The sequence below is a fragment of the Cynara cardunculus genome (assembly GCF_001531365.2).
Source record: "Cynara cardunculus var. scolymus isolate 2C chromosome LG 2, CcrdV1, whole genome shotgun sequence".
Lineage (NCBI taxonomy): Eukaryota > Viridiplantae > Streptophyta > Magnoliopsida > Asterales > Asteraceae > Cynara > Cynara cardunculus.
The window spans coordinates 59,752,230-59,775,997 of record NC_037529.1 but is presented as its reverse complement, the minus strand read 5'-3'; the positions used below and the strand labels follow the sequence as shown (position 1 = coordinate 59,775,997).

General features: G+C 38.8%; 1 protein-coding gene across 1 annotated transcript in view; it reads right to left on the bottom strand.

The window, feature by feature from the left end:
• Window positions 1-415: 415 nt before the first annotated feature.
• LOC112506221 overlaps window positions 416-23,768 on the bottom strand; it is a 28,587-nt gene continuing 5,234 nt past the window's right edge. Inside the window, exons 3-15 of the mRNA XM_025110238.1 lie at window positions 22,963-23,056; window positions 22,719-22,861; window positions 22,080-22,150; window positions 20,573-20,654; window positions 20,068-20,169; window positions 19,799-19,854; window positions 18,931-18,965; window positions 18,364-18,580; window positions 17,456-17,671; window positions 9,664-9,723; window positions 9,489-9,528; window positions 8,590-8,811; window positions 416-991 (exon numbers count right to left, since the gene is read on the bottom strand). Of these exons, the coding sequence (XP_024966006.1) occupies window positions 923-991; window positions 8,590-8,811; window positions 9,489-9,528; window positions 9,664-9,723; window positions 17,456-17,671; window positions 18,364-18,580; window positions 18,931-18,965; window positions 19,799-19,854; window positions 20,068-20,169; window positions 20,573-20,654; window positions 22,080-22,150; window positions 22,719-22,861; window positions 22,963-23,056 (1,407 nt within the window). The 3' untranslated portion in view covers window positions 416-922. The remainder of the gene's footprint in view (window positions 992-8,589; window positions 8,812-9,488; window positions 9,529-9,663; window positions 9,724-17,455; window positions 17,672-18,363; window positions 18,581-18,930; window positions 18,966-19,798; window positions 19,855-20,067; window positions 20,170-20,572; window positions 20,655-22,079; window positions 22,151-22,718; window positions 22,862-22,962; window positions 23,057-23,768) is intronic.

The following is a 23,768-nucleotide window of genomic DNA, read 5'->3' as shown; positions in this document are numbered from 1 at the left end:
TTATAATGGCTAACCTTAGAAAGTTAGCTTCTCAAGGATAACTTCTGAAAACCAACTTTAAAAGACTAAGGGGCTGTTTACCAAATGCTTAATCGGGTAAGTGCTTACCAAGTCATATTACCTTAGCGGATGAATATGGTAAGGATCAAGAATCTTACCTGGTAAGAGCGAGACAAGGACCAAGAGTCTTACCTGGTAAGTGAGGGCGACAATTCTTACCATGGTAAGCACTTACCGGATAAATTGTTGCATGCGATATTATTTTGGTGGCCTAAAATTTTACCTGGTAAGTATATAATAGTGTTAAATTTTATGCGTAACCCAAGGCTTAAATAGGAACGAAATATTACTTACAAAAATGATGTCCTTCACGATCCGTTATATGATTATCTTATTCAACTTTACATAATCACTTTCAGAACGCACATTCAAACACACCGTCAAAACATTTGATCAAACGGGAATAAAGGTAGATCATTGACAAAGAATATGTAGCAAATTGGATCTTAGAATTTGGGATCGAGAGAGGAGAGGGAATGTAGGACACCCGTTAAAAATCCTAGTTGAGTTGTTATAAATTCGTCTGATCATAAGTCTCGAGCTATATTTGTACTGAAATTCAATACAACTCAAGTCAATTACAGGCCTAGACCAAAATAAATTCAATACTGACCTGCAACCAAGGCTCACAACTTCAATGCCAACCAAAACCACCCAACTACGTCGTCTCAAGATTCAAAAACCAAATAGAAAACGTCAACGAATCACCAGGTCTATGATGTCCAGGATCTTCGCTTTTATGATGCAAACGACAAATTTGCAAAATTGTTGTATGATTTCCAAGCAGCCAGATGTGAATCTCTGCGTAACAAGTTTGGAATAAAGAGGCTTCTGGTTGAATTTTGACTTCTGAAACTTCGGGTTAGTCTTCTTTTGAAGATTGGCTCGCAATACTTGCTTTCAACATTTGCACTGCTTCTAGCATGCCATCCTGAAACGAGCAATGTATAGAAGTAGTCAATCTTGTAGCATTTCTAGCTCATGCTTGATAAGAACATGAATGAGATGTGTAAGAATGAAATCAGGACGTATGATGAAACTAATATATAGCGGAAGAAAGGGTAAATTTAAGAACAAGCAATGCGTTAGGCAAAATGTATCATATCGTTCTCCCCTCGAAAAGAAAATCTAAAGAAAGAATGCAAAAAGTAGACAAACTAGAACGGTAGGATAGACAATTCGTATAAGATGTTCCTTTTTATACTATTTTGGCGCTTCAAAAAAGAAAATTTAGAAAATCTACATAGATGTACACTTCATATTTAATCCCAATTTTTGTTTTGCAAGTTGAGGGTCTTCACGGAAACAGCCTTTTTATCCTTGGGGTAGAGGGAAGGTATGCATACATCCTATCTGACCCAATCTCCTGTTGCTGGAGTTGTATTGCATTCCCTCAATATATAAACACAAACAATGAAATAAAATCCTAGAGATAAGGAAAGATTACACAGGGAAATCATATCTACACACTAGGAAACAAATGAAATAATTTACAAAAAATATATTTAGTATCACACCCCGGCAGTCGACATGGGAAGAGTGCAAACGTTGAGACTGGAGTGAAAATCCAAGAAAAGGGAAGATGGTAGGACTTTAGTGAAGGTGTTTGCATATTGTGACGAAGAGGGCACATGTTACATGCGAACCTGGCCGAGAGCAACCTTTTCCCGTACAAGATGTCTGCGATGGTGTTGTGCCGGATTAGAAGATAAGTGCACGGCACTAGCATTTTCACAATAGACGACCGTGGCTTTTCGAAAGGACAATGTAACTCTAGCAGTAAATTCCGAAGCCATGAAGTTTCAGCAACAACATTGGCCACTCCGTGATACTCAGCATCGGAACTGGAGCGGGAGAGAGTGGGTTGCTGTTTAGATGACCAAGAAAGAAGGTTATCTCCTAAGTAAACACAATAACCTGAAGTGGAGCGGCGGGTATCCGGACACCCACCCCAATCTACATCTGAATAGGCTACCGAGTCGGTAGTGGGAGAGGCAGAAAAATGCAACCCACGCTCAGGTTTACCTCAAATGTAGTCATCAACGCTGAGTTTGGCCTTGGTATCAGCTGGCATGTTAACGGGTTTACAAGTGCTCATTTTGGCCCGTTCAAGAAGCGTTTCAGCATATCTCCTTTGATTGAGAAAGAGAGTACCCTTAGATCGACAGACCTCAACCCAAAAAATGAGAAAGTGGTTCCAAATCTGTCATCGGAAACTCCTTACTCAAAAGAGAAATGACATGCCGGACAAAGGCGGTGGATGAAGCAGTGAGCACTATATCATCTACGTACAATAGCATAAAAGTTGTTTCACCCCATGCTTGTATATAAATAAAGAGTTGTCACTCTTACTGCTAGTAAATCGCATCTTGAGCAAGCAAGAAGCAAAACGGTGATACCCCGTGGGGCCTGTTTTAGGCCATACAAAGACTTACAAAGGAGACAAACCTTTTTTGGAGCAGTGAGATCAACAAAACCAGGCGGTTGGTGCATGTACACTGTTTCTTGCAAATCTCCATGAAGAAAGGCATTCTTCACATCAAGCTGATGAATCGGCCAAGAATATGAGAAAGCAAGACTCAAGACTGTACAAATGGTGGCCGGTTTTACCATAGGGCTAAAAGTCTCATCACAGTCCACCCCTATTTGTTGAGATTTTCCATTGACAACAAGGTGACCCTTGTGGCGTTGTAAGGTGCCATCAGAGTTGAACTTGTGTTTAAACAACCACATACAGCGGATCACATTGACACCCGGGGGTGATCAACTAAAACCCATGTACCATTTTTAATCAATCATCATACTCCTCTTGCATAGCCACTTTCCAATACGGGTCCTGCGTAGCACAAAGGTGGGACCTAGGAAGCGCGGAAGGTTTGAGGTGTTGGACATGTAAGTTGAGTGGGGGACGGGGTTGTGTGATGCCGTGTTGAAGATGGGTAGTCATAGTGTGTTTGGGAGGCGGTGGTGGGGAAGGTGGGGCGGTTGCGGGGTTCGATTGTCCGAGAGAAGGTTGTGGAGTAGTTTGACTATCTAGGGGAGGGGGGAATGGTGTGTCAAGGCTGTTGGGTGGTTTTGGGCAGCAAAAGATGGCTTGCGATGGGTGTAGACAAGCGGGTAAGGCGCGTGTAACATCCCGATCCCGGGGGTATCATCCTTTGCCATTAGTACAAGTGAATGAAAGAAACTTCATATGTTAAACTTTTATTTCATTATAATAGAGTTATTACAGCAGCGGTAATGCGGAAATTTACAACTTATAATATTTTAACATCTTAGAATAGCAACACTTCAGCTTGTTCCTACTCCTTGATTCCTGAGATACATACATGAATACGTAAGCTTTAAGCTTAGTGAGTAGTTACGGTTTCATGATAAAACATTCTTTCCAAATAGTTAACATAATTCTTATAAACTTTCATGTATAAAAACATTTCTTTGAGATCTCATGGTTACATGTTAAGTAAACCAACTTCTCACAGGTTCTTTAACCTCGGGTCCACATAAGGGTTGCCCAATAAGGTCCGTTTGCAAGGCGTACCTTCTTTCTATATCCGTACGTTGGATATTTAAATTGTTATACTTAACATGTATAAAAACTTTCATATACCACATGTGCATCATGACATAAAAGGTGTACTTTGCCACTAATCATAACATAACTTTTACAAGAATATATGGCAATACTTTTTCATGCATAAAACATGTATATATATATATATAGCATGTATCTATCCCAATAAATCTCATAACGTACCCACCTTGATTATGTCTAGCTTTTCCCTTAATAACTATCTTCAAGCTTGATTAGGTATAAAGAGAGATTTCTTATTTTTGATATGGAACTAACGGTAACACTTCAATCACTATTTAATGGTAAATTCATTGCATTAGCTTCAACCCAACTGCCCATGATATGGTAAGAACGGAATGGAAGGGAAAAAAAAGTCTCCCAAAATTGCACTCTTATGATAGTTTAACACCTCATTTTTTAGGATAAGAGAATCTTGACACCTCATGCTTAATATAAAAGAATCTTGACACCTCATGCTTCTAGCTTTTATTTGTCATGCTTCTAGCTCTTGCTTGTCATCATGATTTTTGCCAACACATGCTTCTAGCCTTGACAACTCATAACTAGCTTGCTTTGTCATAAGATTTTTGTGGCTCATGTCGTTTGTTTATAAGTAGCTTTGTAAGCTATTTGTAAGCTACTTGCCTTATAAATATGATAGTTAATAAATGCTACAGCTGTTGGACTCTTTTAAGAGTATTTAATTTACTTACAAATTCTTGTATTTAAGGCTTAAACATTGAGATTTAGCAAATAAAGAAACTAGGGTGTTACAATTCTCCCTTTCTTATAAGAATTTAAGGATGTGGGTACTTATTCCTCATTTCTGACTCGGCTTCTCATGTTGCCTCTGATCCATGAGAATAGTCCCAATGAACTAATACCAATGATACCTCTTTATTTCGAAGTTTTTTTTTAATTTTATGCTCAATGATAGCTATGGGTTCTTATACAGAATTTAAGTTTATCATCAACTGAGATTTCTTCAACCTCGTTTCTGTAACATCAAATAAGTCACCAACTATCTTCCATTCCTTACCATTTAGATATATGCAAACTCAAAATATCTTATAACTTGCTATCTCATACTTACATTTCAACTTAGTTCGACAAAATAATATCATAAACTTTATATTTGCGAGAGTATTCTAATAATAGTTCAATAGCCTAACACATATAATTGCTACTATAAGAAGTATATCTCTTCATGTCTTACTTTGATCTTACGTGAGTTAGTTCCTATTTCACATATACATATATATATATATATATATATATATATAGAGACTTGGGATCATGTGAGACCAGCCTGTTTTCGTGAGACCCGTGAGACCAGCATTTTACACTTGAAACTTCACAGCAAAATGCTGTGAAGGTGACTTTTTAAAACCTTCACAGTGTTTTTGCTGTGAAGGTTCGACTTTTTTTAAACCTTCACAGTGTTTTTGCTGTGAAGTTTACGTGTAAAAATGTGGTCTCACGGGTCTCACGAAAACAGGCTGGTCTCACGTGAACCCAACCCTATATATATATATATATATATATATATATATATATATTATACACATTTACTGATTCTCCATTCAAGGTTTGTATCTTACTCGTATTCTTTTCAAACACCACTTCTATGCCATTCTTTGTCAATGAAACCATTCCGATATTATATCACCTTTTTCCTAAGTACATTAACTTAACTAGGTAATTCTTACCATTTAGATTGATAGAACAATCTTGAAGAATCATTAACCTTTGACTGACCACCATCAATGATTAATAGTACCTTACTCTTATTCTAGTTGTTTAGCTCTTATATTCAAGTAGTTGAAACAAAGCTTCTAAATGTACTTGAATCGAATAAAACTAGGGTACAATAATTATTGCCAAGAAACACATGTTGGTGATTCCTTAGGCCTCGTCTGCTATCATGACATATGCCTAGTCCTTTGCCTTTGGTTCCTCTTTTTTTTTCTCAACTGAACTTCCTTATGTTGACATCTAGACTATTGTTGAATTCTACTAAAGCTTAGGGCAACTTAATCTTATATCCCATCATACAACACTCATAGCAAATGCATCTTCTTATATTGTTTTATTGACTGTCATGGATTAACACATGTGTCGAACCTTATGCTACCTACTTGTCATACTCACAAGTGTCTTTTGTTAGACTTATTGCATAAAGGATAACTCAATTCTGATCTCTTGGCGTATTTCTTTAGATGGCTAATCACTATCTTTCTCACATATTACATCCTTTGATTATAATTTGAAATCCTTATCCATAACAAAATTCGTTACTAGTTTACAAAATTTCAAGAACTAACAGAACAATTTTCTTATTGTTCACTACTCCTATATCTTAGCTTCTACCTCGATGTTTAACCTTGGATTCACCTTAGCTTTAGCCTACATAAACACTTGGTTGTATGGCCTCATTTCTAATATGCTTAGTGTTGAATGTTGTTCTACCATTCCTTCTAGACTTTCTTGATAATAAAAATGACAACATATATGTCCCAAACATCTTTTTGCGTCATAGTCTTGTATCATAGTTGTATAATACCTTTAATAATAAGTCTGACCTGAATTATTTACTTTCAATAATATTAACTATTAAAATAGTATGATATTATATATGAGAACATGGCTACTATGATATGGTGAGTACAAATGAGAATAATACACTAAATTAGGATGGGTAGGAGATAGGTGTGCTATGCTGGAACCTTGCCTGGAATAGACGAACCATTTCCACCTAATACAAGGGAAATATTATTTGCATTGAAGAAGGAATGGGATTTACCAGTGGTAGCAGCCATGTGTGAGGTAGCACCGGTGTCCATATACCAAGAATCATCAGGAACATTGAGTGACATAGTATTAAACGCAGCAGGGAGCTCGGTGTAGTGATGGCCCAAAGAGGGAACCGTATATGCCTGAGCTGTGGGTTGCGAGGAGGTGGACCAAGAAGGCTTCCTTGGCCTCGTGGGGCTACTGTCGGGTATGGACCAGGGGGTGCAGCCCAGAAAGGTGGCCAATAGAATGGGTAAGAGGGCCACTTTGCTACAGGTGGACCACAGTGCTGCTGGTTGCCACGGTTGCGGTTATTGCGACGATTGTTGCGACTATTTCCGGTATTGTTGTTGTGTGGGTTATTGTTCGACGGAGGAGGAATGACAGGAGAAACAGGAGCAACAGTAGTAAAAGGGGAGAAACCAGAGGCAATAGCAGATCTGGACAGAAGGGTAGCAGACTCGGTGTTGCGGCTGCGGCTTGTTTCTTCAAGCACGAGCATACTACGAGCATTAAGAAAAGAGGGCAGCAGAGACTGCTGACTTATGATGCTCCCAACAGTGTCGTAATCGTGGTTGAGGCCATTGACCAATTGGAGAACAAGACGTTGGTCACTCACTGTTCCATCGTCTTTAAGTTGATCAGCCAAATTTTTGAGTTGTTGACAATAAGCGGTGACATTGGGGAAGTTGTCAAGACTTATGTGATTGAACTGATTCTCCAACTCAGTGGCTTGAGCTCCCTTGTTATCATGAAAAAGGTTTTTCACTCGAAGCCAAGCATCATGAGCGGTGGATCCGGGTTGGATGATAGTGAGAAGAAGGTCCTCAGTAATGGTGCCGTAAATCCAAGAGAGAACAATGGCATCCAATTGTTCCACTCAGTGCTGGAAACGGTGGGATCCAGAGGAGTTGTAGTAGGATCATCAATATGATCAATGACATCGTGAGCCATAGCAGCAACTCTGAAGAGTTCAGCCCATGTGTGATACTGAACTCGTGAAGGTCGAGGGTGAGAGGGATTATTCTCTTGATGTTATGGACTGCTTGTGCGGGGTGGAGAGAGGGGGGACAGACTTTTCATTAGTTATGGTGGTCCACAAGGTAGAGGGTTGTAGATGCAGGGGCTGCCGACACAAGGGCAGACAGTACAGGGGGAAGAGGCCGATAAAGCAGAAGCAGAAGCAGAAGCAGAAAGCAGACGACACAGGGGCAGACAGAGATAGCAAGAGGTTTCTGATGGCGTTGAGAAAGAGCAGTTAAGGCTCTGATACCATGTAATTGAATGAATCTCCCGTTGCCGGAGTTGTATTGCATTCCCTCAATATATAAACACAAAGAAAGAAAGAAAATCCCAGAGATAAGGAAAGATTACACAGGGAAATCATATCTACAAACTAGGAAACAAATCAAATAATTTACAAAAAAACATATTTACTATCAATTGGGTTTGTTTGGTCTGAGTTTTATGTTGTAACTTGAAGAAAGGGCTAATGATGGTGCAAGCGAAAACAAATTTATACAAGTTTACATGTTTGAAATCATATATGTAGTGAATGTACATAGTCTTCCATCCGTCCAAAATAAATGCTCAAATTCATATATGTAATGGGGACGTAAATAGTACTCTAGCCGTCTAAATGCAGGATTTCACTAAACGCATTCTCAAAGTGTTGACCATCAGTAAAATACCTATAATTCCCCTCAACAACAACAAAATAACATAAAACTTGTAAGCTAAAAAACAATGCTAATAATATTTTGTAATGGTTGTGGTTGGCAAAGATGTAACTTTCACAAAAAAAAAGGAATGCCACATTTATCTTGGAACAACTCCCAATAGAAAATTGTTGCAATTGTTTTAAGATGGAGGAAAAGATAAAGACATGGCCAGTTGATAAATTTATCAAATACTCCTTCTCAAAATTAATATCCACAATGAAAAAGGCAGAGTCTTAGAAATGTATAATGCTTAACACTTTTTAATCAACTAAATGACAATTTTATTTTAATAATAGAGGGGATAATTAATTTCTCCTAAGGGTAGAATCGGAAAGTAAGCACTTACATTTGAAAACATACACTTATTTTGGGACAACCTAATATAGAAATATGGACACTTATTTTGGAACGGATGGAGTAATTTGTAAGATCAAGCATTACCTCAGAAGATAATCTTTGAGAAATTTCTGAGGCATTTGCTTTGACTTGAGAAGATAAAGCATAATCAATTGCCCTGGCCAGACCACATGCAGCTTCCTTTATGCTAGTCTCATCATCTTCATCTGGGAGCAATTGAGTTCTCTTCAGGGGTTCTGGAGAAACCCCGAGCCAGAACATCCTCTCCGCCCAATAAAATTGATCTAGCATAAACGGGCATAATACCTGTGTATGTAATCAATCATTTCAGAAGAAAAATAAAAAGACAAACAAACAACCCCTCTTGCTGCTAACCCCTTATGGACAGGACCCTTTATCAACAAATTTGTTAAAGTGCTACCCGGGTAAGAATGTGGTTTGAGTAAGAGGTGAAAATGGTTGTTTAAACAAGTAATTAGTAGCAAGTGCTTACCGATAAAACAGTTTGGGCCAGTAGTATCTAACTCGGTCAGGGACATAGGTGGCCGACCACTCCGGTAAGTGGGATTTTCAAATAGCATTAGAAATTGCTAGCAAAGATGACATTACTGTTGTAATGATGATCCCATCACACTCCGTCCCAGTAAGAGAATCCATTTTACAATTGTTCTTTGTCCCCAAAGGAGCTCTATCTCAAAAGTTAATATTGCTAAGTTATCCTTCCTTTCTATAAATATTGGATAAATAATCATTCTGTTAATGTAACTGATCAAGGGTAACGTTGTCCAAACAAAATGTCTCAGTTCCTTCGAAATTTTAAAGAGAACCCCTTTTTCTGAACTTAAAATGTGTGCCCATCAGCATTTGACTTGTCAACTTTAATTCAATAATCAAGGAAAACGAGCCACAAGAACTTCATTATCAAAGGAACACAAAATATCCCCAACTGAATATGAAGAAAGGTTAGCTGTATCGAAACAAACCTGTGGAGTTCCTGCATGCAAAGCTGCTGCAGTGGACCCACTAGTCGAGCCATATGTCAAACAGCAAATTTGAAATTGTTATGAAGGAATAGAAGGTTGGAAAAGAAGAAAAAAAATGGTTGGAATACCTAAATATACAAAGAAAAAAAGGAAAGAAAAGGAAAGGTGAGCTCACCTACCCCCATGATGAATAGCAGCAGCACATTTCGGAAATAGCCACTTGTATGGTACAGAACTAGTTGCAAAATGACACAGACATCAGGACTGATTAAAACTTTCCTGGTTCTACAGAAACTTGTTGAAAATTTATAATATATGAACTAACATAAGCTTTGTAACCAGAGATATGATATATTCTACTGTTTATTACTAATAATATGATAAAAATGGTACAGCCTTAGTCAGGTTCAGTATATAAGGAGATAATATAACTGTAACTTTCAGGGCACATCTGCCTGCCTTAAAAAATAAACAAATAAAATTCAAACAGAATCCACAAATGATGCAATCAAGTATCTGCAAATTCCAGAGTATACTTGACTGAAAGAGAGGGCTCATACTTGACTAAAGGATAGCTTGGAAAATCTCATACTTCAATCTGTTGCAAGTAAGCAAAGCTTTTCTGAAAGCACAACATGACAAAAGCCTAAGTTGATCCTCAAATGAAAATTTATAGTCAACTTTTGCTTTGGTTTTATTTCAGGGATGGAAGTTTAAAGTGCGTGTAGGAACCCAAATCCTCAAATGCACTAGTAATCAAAGCTTAAATCAACAAGTGAGCAGAAGTAAGACGAGTCGGTCTGAGTATACTTCTCTTGTTCTCCCTCATCTCTGGCTACTTGTTCTAGGTCACTATTCTCCTTTGTTCTTCAAATACCCACTCAAACTGACCTAGGCCTTCCTGAGTACGCCCCTTTACCAACCGGTGACGAAATCGTGGGATTTCTGAGGTTCCTTGGTTACAATAAGCAGATAAACTACCCATCTCAGTTTAGGCGCCAATTTCTGCCACCAATGTGGAATGTTCTGTTCACTTTGGTTAATAGATCCCTAATTGGTAAGATCGGGAGCATGGACATGAGTAGCACCAACATGCTCCAACTGATATACGGCATCTACTTCGACTTGCCTTTGGACTACTCATTAATCCTCTACACGGAATTCCAGGGCGCTGTTGCCAAGAAAACAAGTCAAAGGGAAAAGATCTGCCTGCGTTGCTGTTTCCCAGATTCCTAAGCCTGCTCCTCCGGCCGGGTCTCACCGAAAGAAAGATCCCTTACACTTCAGGCCCAACGGCATCCGTGAATGTACTATCCACGTACCATCCTACGATGCACAAGGATGGGAACCCAGACGAAAGACCACTGTCAAAGAAGCTGATGGCGTACATCAAAACCAAGGGAGTAAGGAGAGCGTACAGACGTGTGCTCGAATTACTAGAACCAGTGACTCGAACCCCCACACGCATAGGGGAAGAAGTCGGTGTTGAGGGAGAGCAAGAGAATGTTGGTGAGGAGGTTGAGAGGGAGAGACTTGCACTGGAGGATGTTGAGAGGATTGAGAGGGAGAAGAGGGAAAAAGAGAAAAGAAAGAGGGAGAAGGAAGAAAAAAAAGAGAGAGAAGAGGCTAAGAGATCAAAAATAGAGAGAGAACAAAGAAAAAGAGAGGAGAGGGAGCAAAAAGAAAGAGAGCTGAAGGAGAACGCAAATGCTATGGATAATGAGGGAGAAGAAGAAGAAGAAGAAGAAAAAGAAGACAATGAGGAGGCAGAGGGAGTGAGGGCGAGGGGGAGCAAGAGCCACAGAGAGTGGTGCCTAATAAGCACATCTATTTTCCATCCCCCACCCCCACTGCAAGCGAATCATCTAGTCCAGTTGGTCCGCAACAGGGACTATTGAAACAGAGGTGCACACCTCGAACCTTAACCTGCCTACCCAACCAGAGGTCGCATCTGCCTCGGATCTGCACAGCCAAAGGATACCACATTGCAGGGTTTATCCTCTCAAAAGGGTGAGACTTTTGAAAAGATAAGTCGCGTCTCCCCATGCCACGACACTTGCCCATACAGAGGAATATGTTTCCTCTACACTAGATGTTCCCAAGCTTGTTCAGAGCAAGCTCTAGGTGCACAAGACTCTGAGGCTCTCGACCAGCCTCTTAGTCCACTCATAGATGATCTTCCATCCAACTCTGAATTGGTTGGAAGAGCTCATCATGATAGAATGTTTGTAGTATTCTCTTATGATGAAGAGGTACGGGGATCAGACGGAAATCCTTCCAGATTCAACATACAAGCAGATCTGAATGAAGGTGTCCTTGGAACTAGGACTCACTCTGTTGAGCCAGAGGTTACCACAACAGAATATGTCACAAAGCCAGAGTTCCCTGCCTTTGCCACCTCTATTTTGTGCTCCTTGGAAGAGCTAAAACTCACAATGGCCCGTGCAGAGCCATCAACCTCTGCAGCTGCCTTGGATGATGTTCGAGCATCCATTGCAGCCTGAAAGCCGAGTCTAAGACGAATGCTACTCTTCTCAAACAACAATTGGAATTGACGGCAACCACAAACACTACCCTGCAAAGGGTCAACGATCACATCCAGAGGGAGGAGTCAAAGGCTAAAATCACACCAGTCTCTGTGGACCAATTCCAAAGGTTCACAGAAGACATGGCCAAGCAAAACGAACAAGCCTTGGTTCCTATAGGCACTCCAGCTGACTGCATAACAAGGACTGACATGGTGGCTCTTGGCGACAAACTGCTGCAGAAGGTCTCTGCATTCACTTCCGATTTTAATTCCACAGCCAAGTCAGCAGCTGCAGAGATGCATAGATCTTTGGCTACGTTCAAATTCAGAGCGGATGTCGAGATAAACAAAGCAACTCAATCAGCAGAAGACATAGTTGAGTTGTTTGATGAAAAAGTTAAACAGATGCCACCTGCAGAACTTAAGAAGAGGAAGATGAGACTAAGGAAGCAAGGATCTCCATGTGCAGAAAGCTCCAAGAGGCGGAGGAGATTTGATGATCAAGAGGACCCAGATGACTCTGGCCTCAAGCCCATCAAAAGGGGGAGAGCTCTCATCAGCATACAACTCAAGCTGCCCCCGTCTCCTCTGCACCTGACCATAATTCACATCCAGAGCCTGCCTCTTCACAAAGACCTCAAGATCAACCAGAGCCTGCCTCTGCATCCATCTTTGGTGAAGACATGGGTTCCTCTCTGAAGCCACTCACCTATGCTTATGCATCTCCATCTACATCAACATCTTCCTCTGAGCCATATATGGAGGAAGCTCAAATTCAACCAGACAAAGACAAAGAGGAAGTGGTTGTCAATGTCATCGAATCTCAGTCTGTGGATGAACCCTTTGTTGCAAAACAGGTAATCCTTCAAGACTCACCTTTGCGTCTGCATTTGTGTCTACATTAATGCCTGTTCCAGTTCTAGAGCCAATCTGACCTCTGCATCTAATCAACCAGAAGCCAGCAGCAGCAGACCTCAAAGCTCCAATCCCATGTACGATAGAGTGCAAGAAATCAGGGATCAAATGATGAGGCCTCTTCCCAAAAACAAAGTGATTGAAGATCCAATCGCTAATGAAAAGATCTTTCAGTTTTTATACAGAGACAGGGAAGAGGTGCAGTGAATGAAGATCAACCTGCATCCCATGGCCCAAGAGAACATAAGACAGAGGTTTCTTCATCAATATACTATGCCCATGCTTGAAGTTCACTTTTGCGATGGGATCAAACAGGTACTTGACATCAAGAGAAGAAACTTTGCCCATAACCAGATCATTTTTCATCAATACATGGTGGAAAGATCACAGGGCCAGATAATTGTGTTCACTGATTGTGACCTCATAAATCTGAACCCTTGGGATCTTCTCACTTTGTACTTCTTCACGGATCACCAGAGAGATAAAGGGATCAAGTACGTGTTGGCCAACTCTGCAATTCGACAAACGATGATAGATCTGTTGGAGTTCAGAAGCAAGGTGGATTTTCAAATTGCTCTGGACATGGGTGTGGATCAGTTGTTTGTCACTGCACCGAACGAAAATCTTGAGGGCATTCAGTACATCCCATCCTGGACTGTCTTTGTAGAGCCAGAGCTAGGAGTCGTCTTTCAAAACGAGCTAAAAGAGAAAATCTTCTTCAGAGCAGATCAAAGATTCAAGTACTCAAATGCAACCCTGTGCTGGATTAGAAACCAATCTGATTCGAAAGGAAGAACAAGACCCCTCTGCAAGAGATAGAGCCTCTGAGCTCATACACACAATCGATGATGCAATATAATTTCGTAAGCTTCTTAGGAGGTTCATGAAGTTACAACATTTCTAGGCTTCTATCTCTGCAATTTTGTTTTGTCTTGTTTAAACGCTGTCTATTTCAATAAAAGTCATTTTCAGAGGACCACATTGGCCTCTTGCTTTCTGGACTAGATTCAATTCCAACAAGTCTTTTTATTACACTTAAGGGGAGATTGTTAGCATGTTCATTTGAAAAGTGTAAGTAAAAAGTCTCTTGCCCTAGTCAAGAGGACTAAGTCTGAAAGTTGCCTGGAACCAAGAGCTCGGATACAGAGCTAGTACCCGGATATAGAGCTCGTCATAGAGGGATGAAGACCGAAGACATGCGTGCCTAAAAGCCAAGTCTTCGATATAGAGCTCAACTCCAGACACAGAGCCTCTACACTATACATGCAGAGCCTCTGGGTCTCCAACTCTCCCAGCTACATGAAGGTTCCACGGCTCGTCTTACAAGTGCTCTAGTCTCAGACTGACACGTATTCAAAAACAGTTATTTCAATCAGACAAGTGGAGGCAGAAGATTGGTGGACGCGTTGACTTCTCCAAATTCCCAAGTTATGGAAGATTCCTTTTCTGGGATTGCCTATAAAAGGGTATTTCCTCTAAGGAGATAATTACCAATCTTGACAGAAAGAAGACGCGCTCCTACCATATTCAATAGAGAGAAATCCGCACTTGTGAGAAAATAGCTAGTTGAGAGAAATTATGTACACATACATTAGTGTGCTCCTAGTGTTCTTGTGTAATCTCACTAGTTACTGAAATACAACCAACTTGACTACTTCTCTAAAGATTATTGTATCTTTGTCATTTCTGCTTAACCTTTCTAGTATCATTGTTATTGTTTCCACTCACTTGTTGACTTAAGCTTTGATTACTAGTGCATTTGAGGATATGGGACCACTTCTTGGCCCATATCTGCAAGTAAATCAAGATAAAATAGTGGTAACGAGAGAATGTAGAAGAGGATGGATAGAAACCGGCCGCTTTCTTTATTAAATAAAAAGTATAAACTCTCTTAAAACCCTAATCGACTCTCATGATGTTCGTGTGTTTCTGTGTATTTCGATATGTTAAAAATCAATCGTATTCTATGCCTATATCACCTCTTATATAGGCGATATTTACAAGGAAACTGAATCCTATAAATATGGAAAATAATCGTTATTGTAAATAGGATCAACACCATCCTTCTTGATTCAGACTTCATTCACTTAGCCTATCCGAAGATAGTTGTCCAGAGCATAGACCAACCAGAGGAGTAGCTCATACAGAGGAACAGTTCATATAGAGGAGCTTTGTATCTGTGGAAGACCCAGAGGCTCTGTATGTACTATGCAAAGGCTTTGTGTCTGCGCTCTGTATCCAAGAACTTGGCGTTTAGGCGCATGCGCATGTCTCCGGTCTTCTTGCCCTCTGTATCCAAATACCCGTGCTTAAGTCCGAGTGCGCTTGTTCTCTATCCGAGTGCACGAGCTCTGTGTCCGAGCACCCGAGCTCAAGTCGTGTGTGCTCTTCCAAACTTGGTCATTTTAGCTCAGTAGATCTCTGAATTTTTCATCCTTAGCCCAAATTGCTTTAATAAAACTTTCAGATTAATTAGAACAAATTTTGGTCTTAACAATCTCCTCCCAAAGTTTTATAAAGCAAGCATTTTCATGAAGCCTTCAGGTCTTCTCCCCCCCTGCTTTCTTTAAGAGAACTTTGGTGTGCTTGGTATGGATGGAATCTTCAAGCTCCCCCCCCCCTGAATGAATGCAGCTCTTCATTCTTCAGTTTCAACTTTCAGATTAGATTAGATTCAATGTGAATGCAACACCACCAATTGCACAAAATGCAGCTTTAATCTGCAGAAAACTCAACACAACCTTTGAATCTCAGAATTGCCACTCGACCCCACAGGCAGCTAATTCATCCAACTAAGGGATAGATAAATGTGTGAATTTCTTAACAAATCAGTGCAAACAGTCTTATGACAGAGAATCTTTCATTGAACCGTGAGTTGAATAGGAATTCAGCTTAAAAACTTGATCTAATGGGGTATCAACTTGAATAATCAGAGCAGACACCTTTGGAATTGAGAACCGGAGAGAAGAATCATCATTAAGCTTATCGCTTCAAGAGCAGCAATCAACCAGAAGATAAGCCAATTTCCTTTAAACTTTCAGCAGACTGAATAATTAAAAACAGATCCCAAATTCCCAGATAGAAGAGTGATCATTAGCACTCAAAACTCTAGATCACAACCATAAGTTTTAGAGCAATGATTGTAGACTTTCAAACCTCTAAATGATCAGGTTAGAAGAATGACTGAGAACACTCATTGATTGCAAACCTTCAAGACCTCTGATTGATCAGGTCAGAAGAAATGAGTGAAGACACTCAATGATCTAGTCTCTTGTAGAAAACTCCAAGGTAATGATTGCATATTCTCAAACTCTTACTAGTCCAATCAAATACTAAATTCAATCAAACAGTTCTGAAATCCTTTCAAATCTGTCTTTAAGCATTAATCCCAAATTGGTTGACAAGGGTGGTGCCTGATTGGTTTGAGTTTGGCTCCAAAGGTCAAAAGTACCGGGAGGTCCCATGTTCAAATCCAATGAGGAAGAAAAATCCCCTTGTGGCCATGGAGGTTCAAATGCGGTGACTCTGGGATATTTGCAAAGCAGGTGGTCGCCCTGGGTTAGTCGGCTCGCATAGCGGGTTGGATATCTAGGTTAATAAAAAAAAGTCGAATCTTGACTTAAAAAAATCAAAATTGACGATATTGTTGTTCATGCTTCTAAGGGAAGACCTTGATGAAATATGACCTTATTCATCAAGTACAGGTGATATTAGGCAAAAAAATGTTTAAACGCTCACAGATCCAGATCCACAATGAGAGACGATGAACAAGTACTCAGGAGATGGGCGATGAGTATAGGTTTGGCAAACAAATCCCCCATTGCCTTAGGCGGAGAGCACCATGAACTCCTGCTTATCGCTTACGCGTAAATCTGACAAAATCAAAGTCCAAAAGTTTGACTGAATCCAAGAAACTCATCAAATAAACCTAATTTTGATGAACAAAATAAGTTCGTATTCACCCAAGAACAAATCCTTTAAAAGGAATTTGATTTAAAACATTAAGAATATGGTGAATCGATGAATTTTTTGGTCCAACCAACAGTCGAACAGGAGGCAGTTCATGAATGAGCACTGTTCTAATAAAATTTATTGAATCTACTGCAGAAAGATAGATCGAATTGATAGAAGTTAATCGATTTGGCTTTGACACCACTTCTTGGCCCAGATCAACAAGTAAATCAAGGTAAAATAGTGGTAATGGAGAGAATGTAGAAGACGATGGATAGAAACCGGCCACTTTCTTTATTTAATGAAAAGTATTAAACTCTCTTAAAACCCTAATCGACTCTCATGTGACGTTTGTAAAGAAATAATTTTTCTTCCAAAATAATAGTAAAAATTATTTCTTTACAAAGTAGATGTTCCTCAAGAAAAATTATACCCTGTGACAACTAACTTTATTTGCATGGGAAGCTTCTCAACAGCTCGGGTACAGACATACAGTCCAGTTCACTCCTTTCCAAAATAATAGCTTATTTTAAATTAAAGTTCACAAAAGGTAACAGGAAACAAAAATGCTTACCCTGAGAAACAGAAAAGCCGGCCACTAAAAAGAGAAACTCCATCCTTAATGAATTCTCCTTTTTCTGAACATGATGATGTTTCTGCAGCAAGCACTCTTGTTGCAGCATCCAGAGGTCCATATCCAGACGAGAACAGAATAAAACGGTAACTGGTTATCTCTAAAACACTTTGAAGAACATGAAGTAGCAGCTGCGGTTTCCTCATAAAGCCCATGCTGTGGACAGAAGGGTATTATGTTTCAGAATAGAAGACTAGGTAAAGTAATAAGCATCCGAAGGAAGTGTTTTTCTGAAAGTTTATGGAACCATAAATGGAAGAGTGGGGTCCATGGGTACAAAAGTTTACTTATTCAGCACCAAGTTATAGTTACCAAAGGGTCTTTGGCCTAAGGGTATCTGGGTTATAGGTTAAACCTAGCCTTCTAGGAGGTCAGAGAATCAAACCTCACCAAAGGTGAGAAAGGTGTGTGGGTTCATTTACCGTATATAAATATTATATACTTTTAAGTTATAGTTGCACTACAGAACAAGTAACCAAAACCATTGTCCTTGCTGAAGTGTCTAGAAGTATTAAAAATGAACCTATATTGGCTGAATAGATGTTATAATAATGACCTAAAGTGGATATTTACCTTACTTATTGGTGGGTATTGCAAACCAACATATGCTCAAACAGAGCAGTATGTAGGCTGCTTAAGAAAACCTACTCAAAGAAAAATGTGCTAAACAAGCAATGTGCAAGGCAATGAGGCTCGCAACTATACTGCATCCATGGGTACATGCTTGATACAGTAAATAATGATTCTAACTTATGCCAAATTACAGTATTGAAGGGTGAAATATAGGATGAAAATCTGGTTTCTAAGTCCTAATGCATATTTGTCATTTTGTAAACTTAAAAACTTGCCTTCCAATTGAACTCAAACCAATGAAAACAGGTGGCAGTGATGCTGGAGCATTTAAAAACTGTTCCAGCTCAGCGTGAGACGAACATAACTCAGCTTTCATGTTCAAATTCTTTGAAGAGATCAAGACTGCAATTTCTGCACACTCTTCGCATGAGAACTGCCACTCCATAGGAAGAATCCAGAAGCCACACACACAAACATTTGAAGGCCAGTAACCTGGCATAGTACAGAAATGCAAAAAGCAATGAAAAGGAGACCGTTATAATTTGAATATATGCTGCAACTGATATTCTCTGAATACAAGAAAAGTATAGAAAAAAACTAATTCACAGTATTGTGGTTACACAAACACATGGTCTTACTACGAGAAGGAAATAGAGTTTCATTCACATTACAGTTCCATAGACTAATATGTAGCTTTACACTCTTTGCAGCTCTATAATTAATATTGGAACTTTGCCATGAGGTGAGTCATGGAAGAAGCAAACTCCTATTGCACATTGTAATTTTGCAGACGTCTAGTCAGTACCCAAAGTGAAGGTTTAGATCAAGAGAAAACACCATACCAGGGCATTCTACAACTTCTTTGCTGAAACCATACCTGTTATGATGAAGTGGTGAAATTCAGATTGATATACAGATCTGCTCTATTATTCTCAGAAAGTGAGCATGAAGAGATAACATATGATAGCAGGCATTATGCACATTTGTTCCCCTCCACCCCCCCCCCCCAAAAAAAAAAAAAAAAAAAAAAAAACTGACCACAAATTAGACTATGTAATTTACCATGTTACATGAAGATGGCAGTGTCAATTTGTGCCAGGTTGGTTATTTATGTTTCAATAGTATCATTTACTGTAAGAAATTTATATGTTTTCCAATAGAATAAGCATGATGAGTCTGTATATTCCAGCTATAAACTGAACACGAAGAGATGCTATGTAATTTTTACCATAATACACCAAAGTATATGTAACCCATGCCATGGGAGAGTAGTTTCATAAAGGGTAATTACAAGCTGCAAGCACCCAGATAGATTCTTGCAGCCTGGATGAACTAAGTGACTAGAGTGCCTGCACTTTGAGCCACCATGCTAACATTTAATAGGGGATTTTTTCAACTTAGCCTTCTAACTAGATTCAGTCAACAAGAAGGTATGTGTGCCTGGTACGAAGTGGAGTGGTCCTCAGACCTCAGTTTTTAGGTAACACCATATTGTTAAATTAATATTTCAATGCAAAGGGTTTATCAAAACCAACATCATTTAAGATTTTCAGTTACTGTACATAAACATCAAGTTTCCTACCTTCAACTTGCAATAGCAGCAACTAAGAGAATTACGGACAAATGAACCAACAAAACTCAGTCTCACGTTTTACACATGCGCACACAGTTGAACTTGTAAAATAATTGGCACACTGGTATTGATCTTACAATAGCAAAGGAGACGAAGGCCTATTGTGCCACAGTGGATGACTTGTGACTGGATCCTGGATATATGAAGACACAATAAAACGAGCGCAGTCAACTCCAAGGAAAAAAAAAGAAACAGGGCAGCATAAATTTGCTAAGGATAAAGCCATAAACCATTTCCATATTAGGAAGATGAGAAGGAACCATAGACTTCATTTAAATTCTGTGATACTAACTGTTTTTTTATAAACTACTGTGGGGAAACAAGTCAAATGGAAGCAAGGACATACCGTGAAAGGCAAGGGACTCAGATTTAACTCTGTAGCTCTCCATGTTCCCCAGTCCTCCGTAAAGAGCGGCCACATCCAGTGAATAACATCTTTCCAACCAATCTTATTTAAGCCAAATTAAAGATCATACATCTGTTAGTGAAGTCTTCTATATCAACTACAAAACAAAATCTACAAGGACCTGAATGAATGATTCTTCAATGAGAAAAATTTAATACAGCCATTGTACCAATCGACGATTTAATTAAGGAACAACGTTGACTAAATTAATTTGTGTGACGGACATTTGTGTAAATAAAATAAAAAGTTACACCAAGTTTTTGCAAATGAAGAATTAATTAACATTAACTATACCAAGTATCATTCAACTTGTATATGAGCAAAACTGCAAATGAGTAAAATGTCAAAAGAACAAAATAAAGGAAAAGAGGGAAAAGAGACAAGAAAACCATAAAACTCGCATAAGCAAAAAAGATGTGCATAATGTAGAGGATTTGAGATTTACCTTCTCGCTTGGAGCTGCTTGAAAATAGTCATATACAAGAGGAAGCTCTTCCCTAAATTTTCGTTCAAACGATGAGGGAGCACTACACCAGGTATAATATGAAAAACAGACGCACATACAATAAGAAAAAGGAAAACATATAAGAAAAGCAAGATGTACAAAGAGATACTCATTCTGCCACAAAGTTAGCTTTTCTTATCACCTTTCGATATAAAAACCTCTATGTAGCATGCACTACATAAATATAAACATGGAGAAGGAAAGAAATAGTACTGATTCCACCATGCAAAGTATTGATCGGTGGTTAGATAAAAGAAGAAGCATTCACTAGGAGAAAGTAATAGATATCTCGCTTACCTTGAAAAAGATTGGAAATGAAGTACACCTTAAGACAAGCCCTCTGGCCAAAGCTCATTTGAAGGTCAACAACTTGCTCAATTTGGAATTTTTTTATCCGGCCAACAAACTAACAAAGACTACGGAGCATCTTGGTGGGGAGATCTCGTGAGTATAGTGAGAAAATAATGAGTATGGAACTTGGATAATAACTTCAGATTGCGTGAGAGCTCGCTTTGCTTAAGTGTATTTCGACCTAAATCTGCCTGGGTATCATGAAACTCACTCAAGCATAATCTCAAACTTTCAGTCATGATTTTGGCAGAAACTGTTTCTTTTAAACTTAGAGAATCCCTCCTATATTAATGCCAAGAATAACTCCCCATTAAATGGAAATGATTGCTGGAAATAAGTAGTGGGGGTTACAAAATAGAGAAGTTGATGAAATAACGATCAGTGGGAAACCATAAACTTATGATCCCGTCAGTGGCAAAATTGCCATCAGCCGATAATACATCAATAGCAAAGCCATCGGCTGACGCAAAACCCATCAGTTGATAGTACAGCATCTGACCAAAACGCACGGTCCATGCACATTCTATGAACAAAAATGCACGGCCCATGCAGTACTTTATGTTGTCAAGCACGACCCGTGCACTTCTGATGACCAAAAACACATGGCATGCGTACTGCCATTTGCCACTTAGAAACTCACCATAGAAAACCATCCAACAATCCCGGGTTCTAATTAACTTACACGAGTGTGCACTCTACACCTCCTAGCTCGTGTATAGCTCAGCTACCAACCCCATTACTCTCTTGTGAATCCAATTACCTAAAAGGAACTGATGATTTCATTAAAATCACCAACACATGAAGCAGACCACTTGAAAGCTTATGTGAAAGGCGCTATAAAATTTATCCAGATTTCTTTAGATGACAACTCAATAATGAAGCTTCATATAGACAACACTGGTAGGGTATATCTGGTATAGCAATATTGCTTTCTATGCAATCTTGTAAGCGTTCTGTCATTAAAAATATGATCATATCTCCTTTTTGGATCATTATAGTGCATTTTGATCAGAATAACTATATCAGACACTGTGATAAGAATTCCAACTAAATGGTAAAAGAAGTTGTGTGATATCATTGACAAGGTTAGCTGTACCTATAAGGAACAACATAAGGAGCTGCTACCACACAGCGAACATTAAAAAGCTCAGCAAGGCTCCAACCTTCCTGCACAATGAAGACAGAAGTGTTCCTCAGTTAATTCATCATCATACCTATAACAAAGGTGACTTAGATTTTCTGAACATGATATTATGTCCAAGATAATGCAAATCAATTAAAACAATTAAACACACTAACATTGATAGTTATATTTTATGAATTTATGTGATTGATAGCATAGGGATTACATATGTGAAGTAACTTCTGCTAGCTAAGTCTCTAAATATGTTGACTTCTATTGGAAATCATTATTTTTACTTTACAAACTTCAAAAAATTGTGAAGATGGATGTTGTATGTATTCAGAACTTGTATTTTTCTACAAATTATGTACAGTACTTGCATAAAAAAGGGTAGCATAAAAGATGAGGGTATTGAAAATCTTCTAATCTCAAAGATATGTAATAGGATAAATAAAGTAAGGCCCGAGTGAAGTCTACATACTGTCCAGGTATCTTTTAGCAATTCCTAAGTAAAATTGAGAATCCCATATCAACAGTTATATATCATGAAAACATGCCACAAGTTTTTTTTGTATAGAGACTACTTCTCCTTTTAGGTGTCAGGTAAATTACCAATGCAAAAAAGTTTATTATGACTAGATCACCCTCCAGGCATAGGACGTCCCCAAAGATCTTTTCAAATACTACTACACATTCTAGTCTATGTTCTCTTGTAAGTTTCCTTTTCCCTTGACGAAAGGAGGACTGCACACAACCTGGAAAACTCAAAACAGACACAAAGACATGGTGAAATCACAAAGAAGTATATTGTAGAATAAATGAGCTACAGTGATGATAAAAATTCTGCTACCAAAACCTGAAGTATTATCATTTTCACAAGGAGGAAGAGCAGGAGGAGATGAAACAGGAAAACATGCGACTTTTTTCCTGTTTAGATGCTCCATTAAGTCCTGCCAAGAAAAAACGAATTTAAATCATGGTTAATAAACAGAACTGTCGTCTCTTAGAACTTCAAAAAAGATTGTTCCTGAAGGATTTTTTTTGGGGGGGGGGGGTCTGGAAACATTGCATGTATAGTTTTAACTTGCAACACTTTCCATGCACATATATGACCACCTTTCCATCGTGCAGTAATAAATGACAATTTAGTATTGTCGATAGAGTAGCATCAGATATTGCGAAGGGGTGTATCTCAGGCTAAGGTGGCGTTTGTTTTTTAAGAGGTGCTGAAGTCTGAAGTCTGAATTCACTTCTGAATTTTAAGAGGTGGTGCTGAAGTCTGAAATCTGAATCAGTCAGACTGTTTGTTTTTTCGTCTGAAATCTGAAATCTGAATCAGTCAGACTGTTTGTTTTTCCATCTGAAATCTGAATCTGAAATCTGAATCAATAAGACTGTTTGTTTTTGTAAACTGACAGGTGGTGCTGAAGTCTGAAATCTGAATCAATTCATTTCAATTAAATTTAACTGAAATATCCAATYATTTAAACCATTTGTAAATTACCATATACTTTTGATACATTCAAAAAGTCAATTGAAATACGTCAATTGATTCAAAACAYAATAGAAAACACAAATAAAAGTCTCATAACAACTAGAATCAATATTCATTTTGTAATTGTGTCGCAATTTCTTCTCTTAAACTAGCCATATATGTTTGGT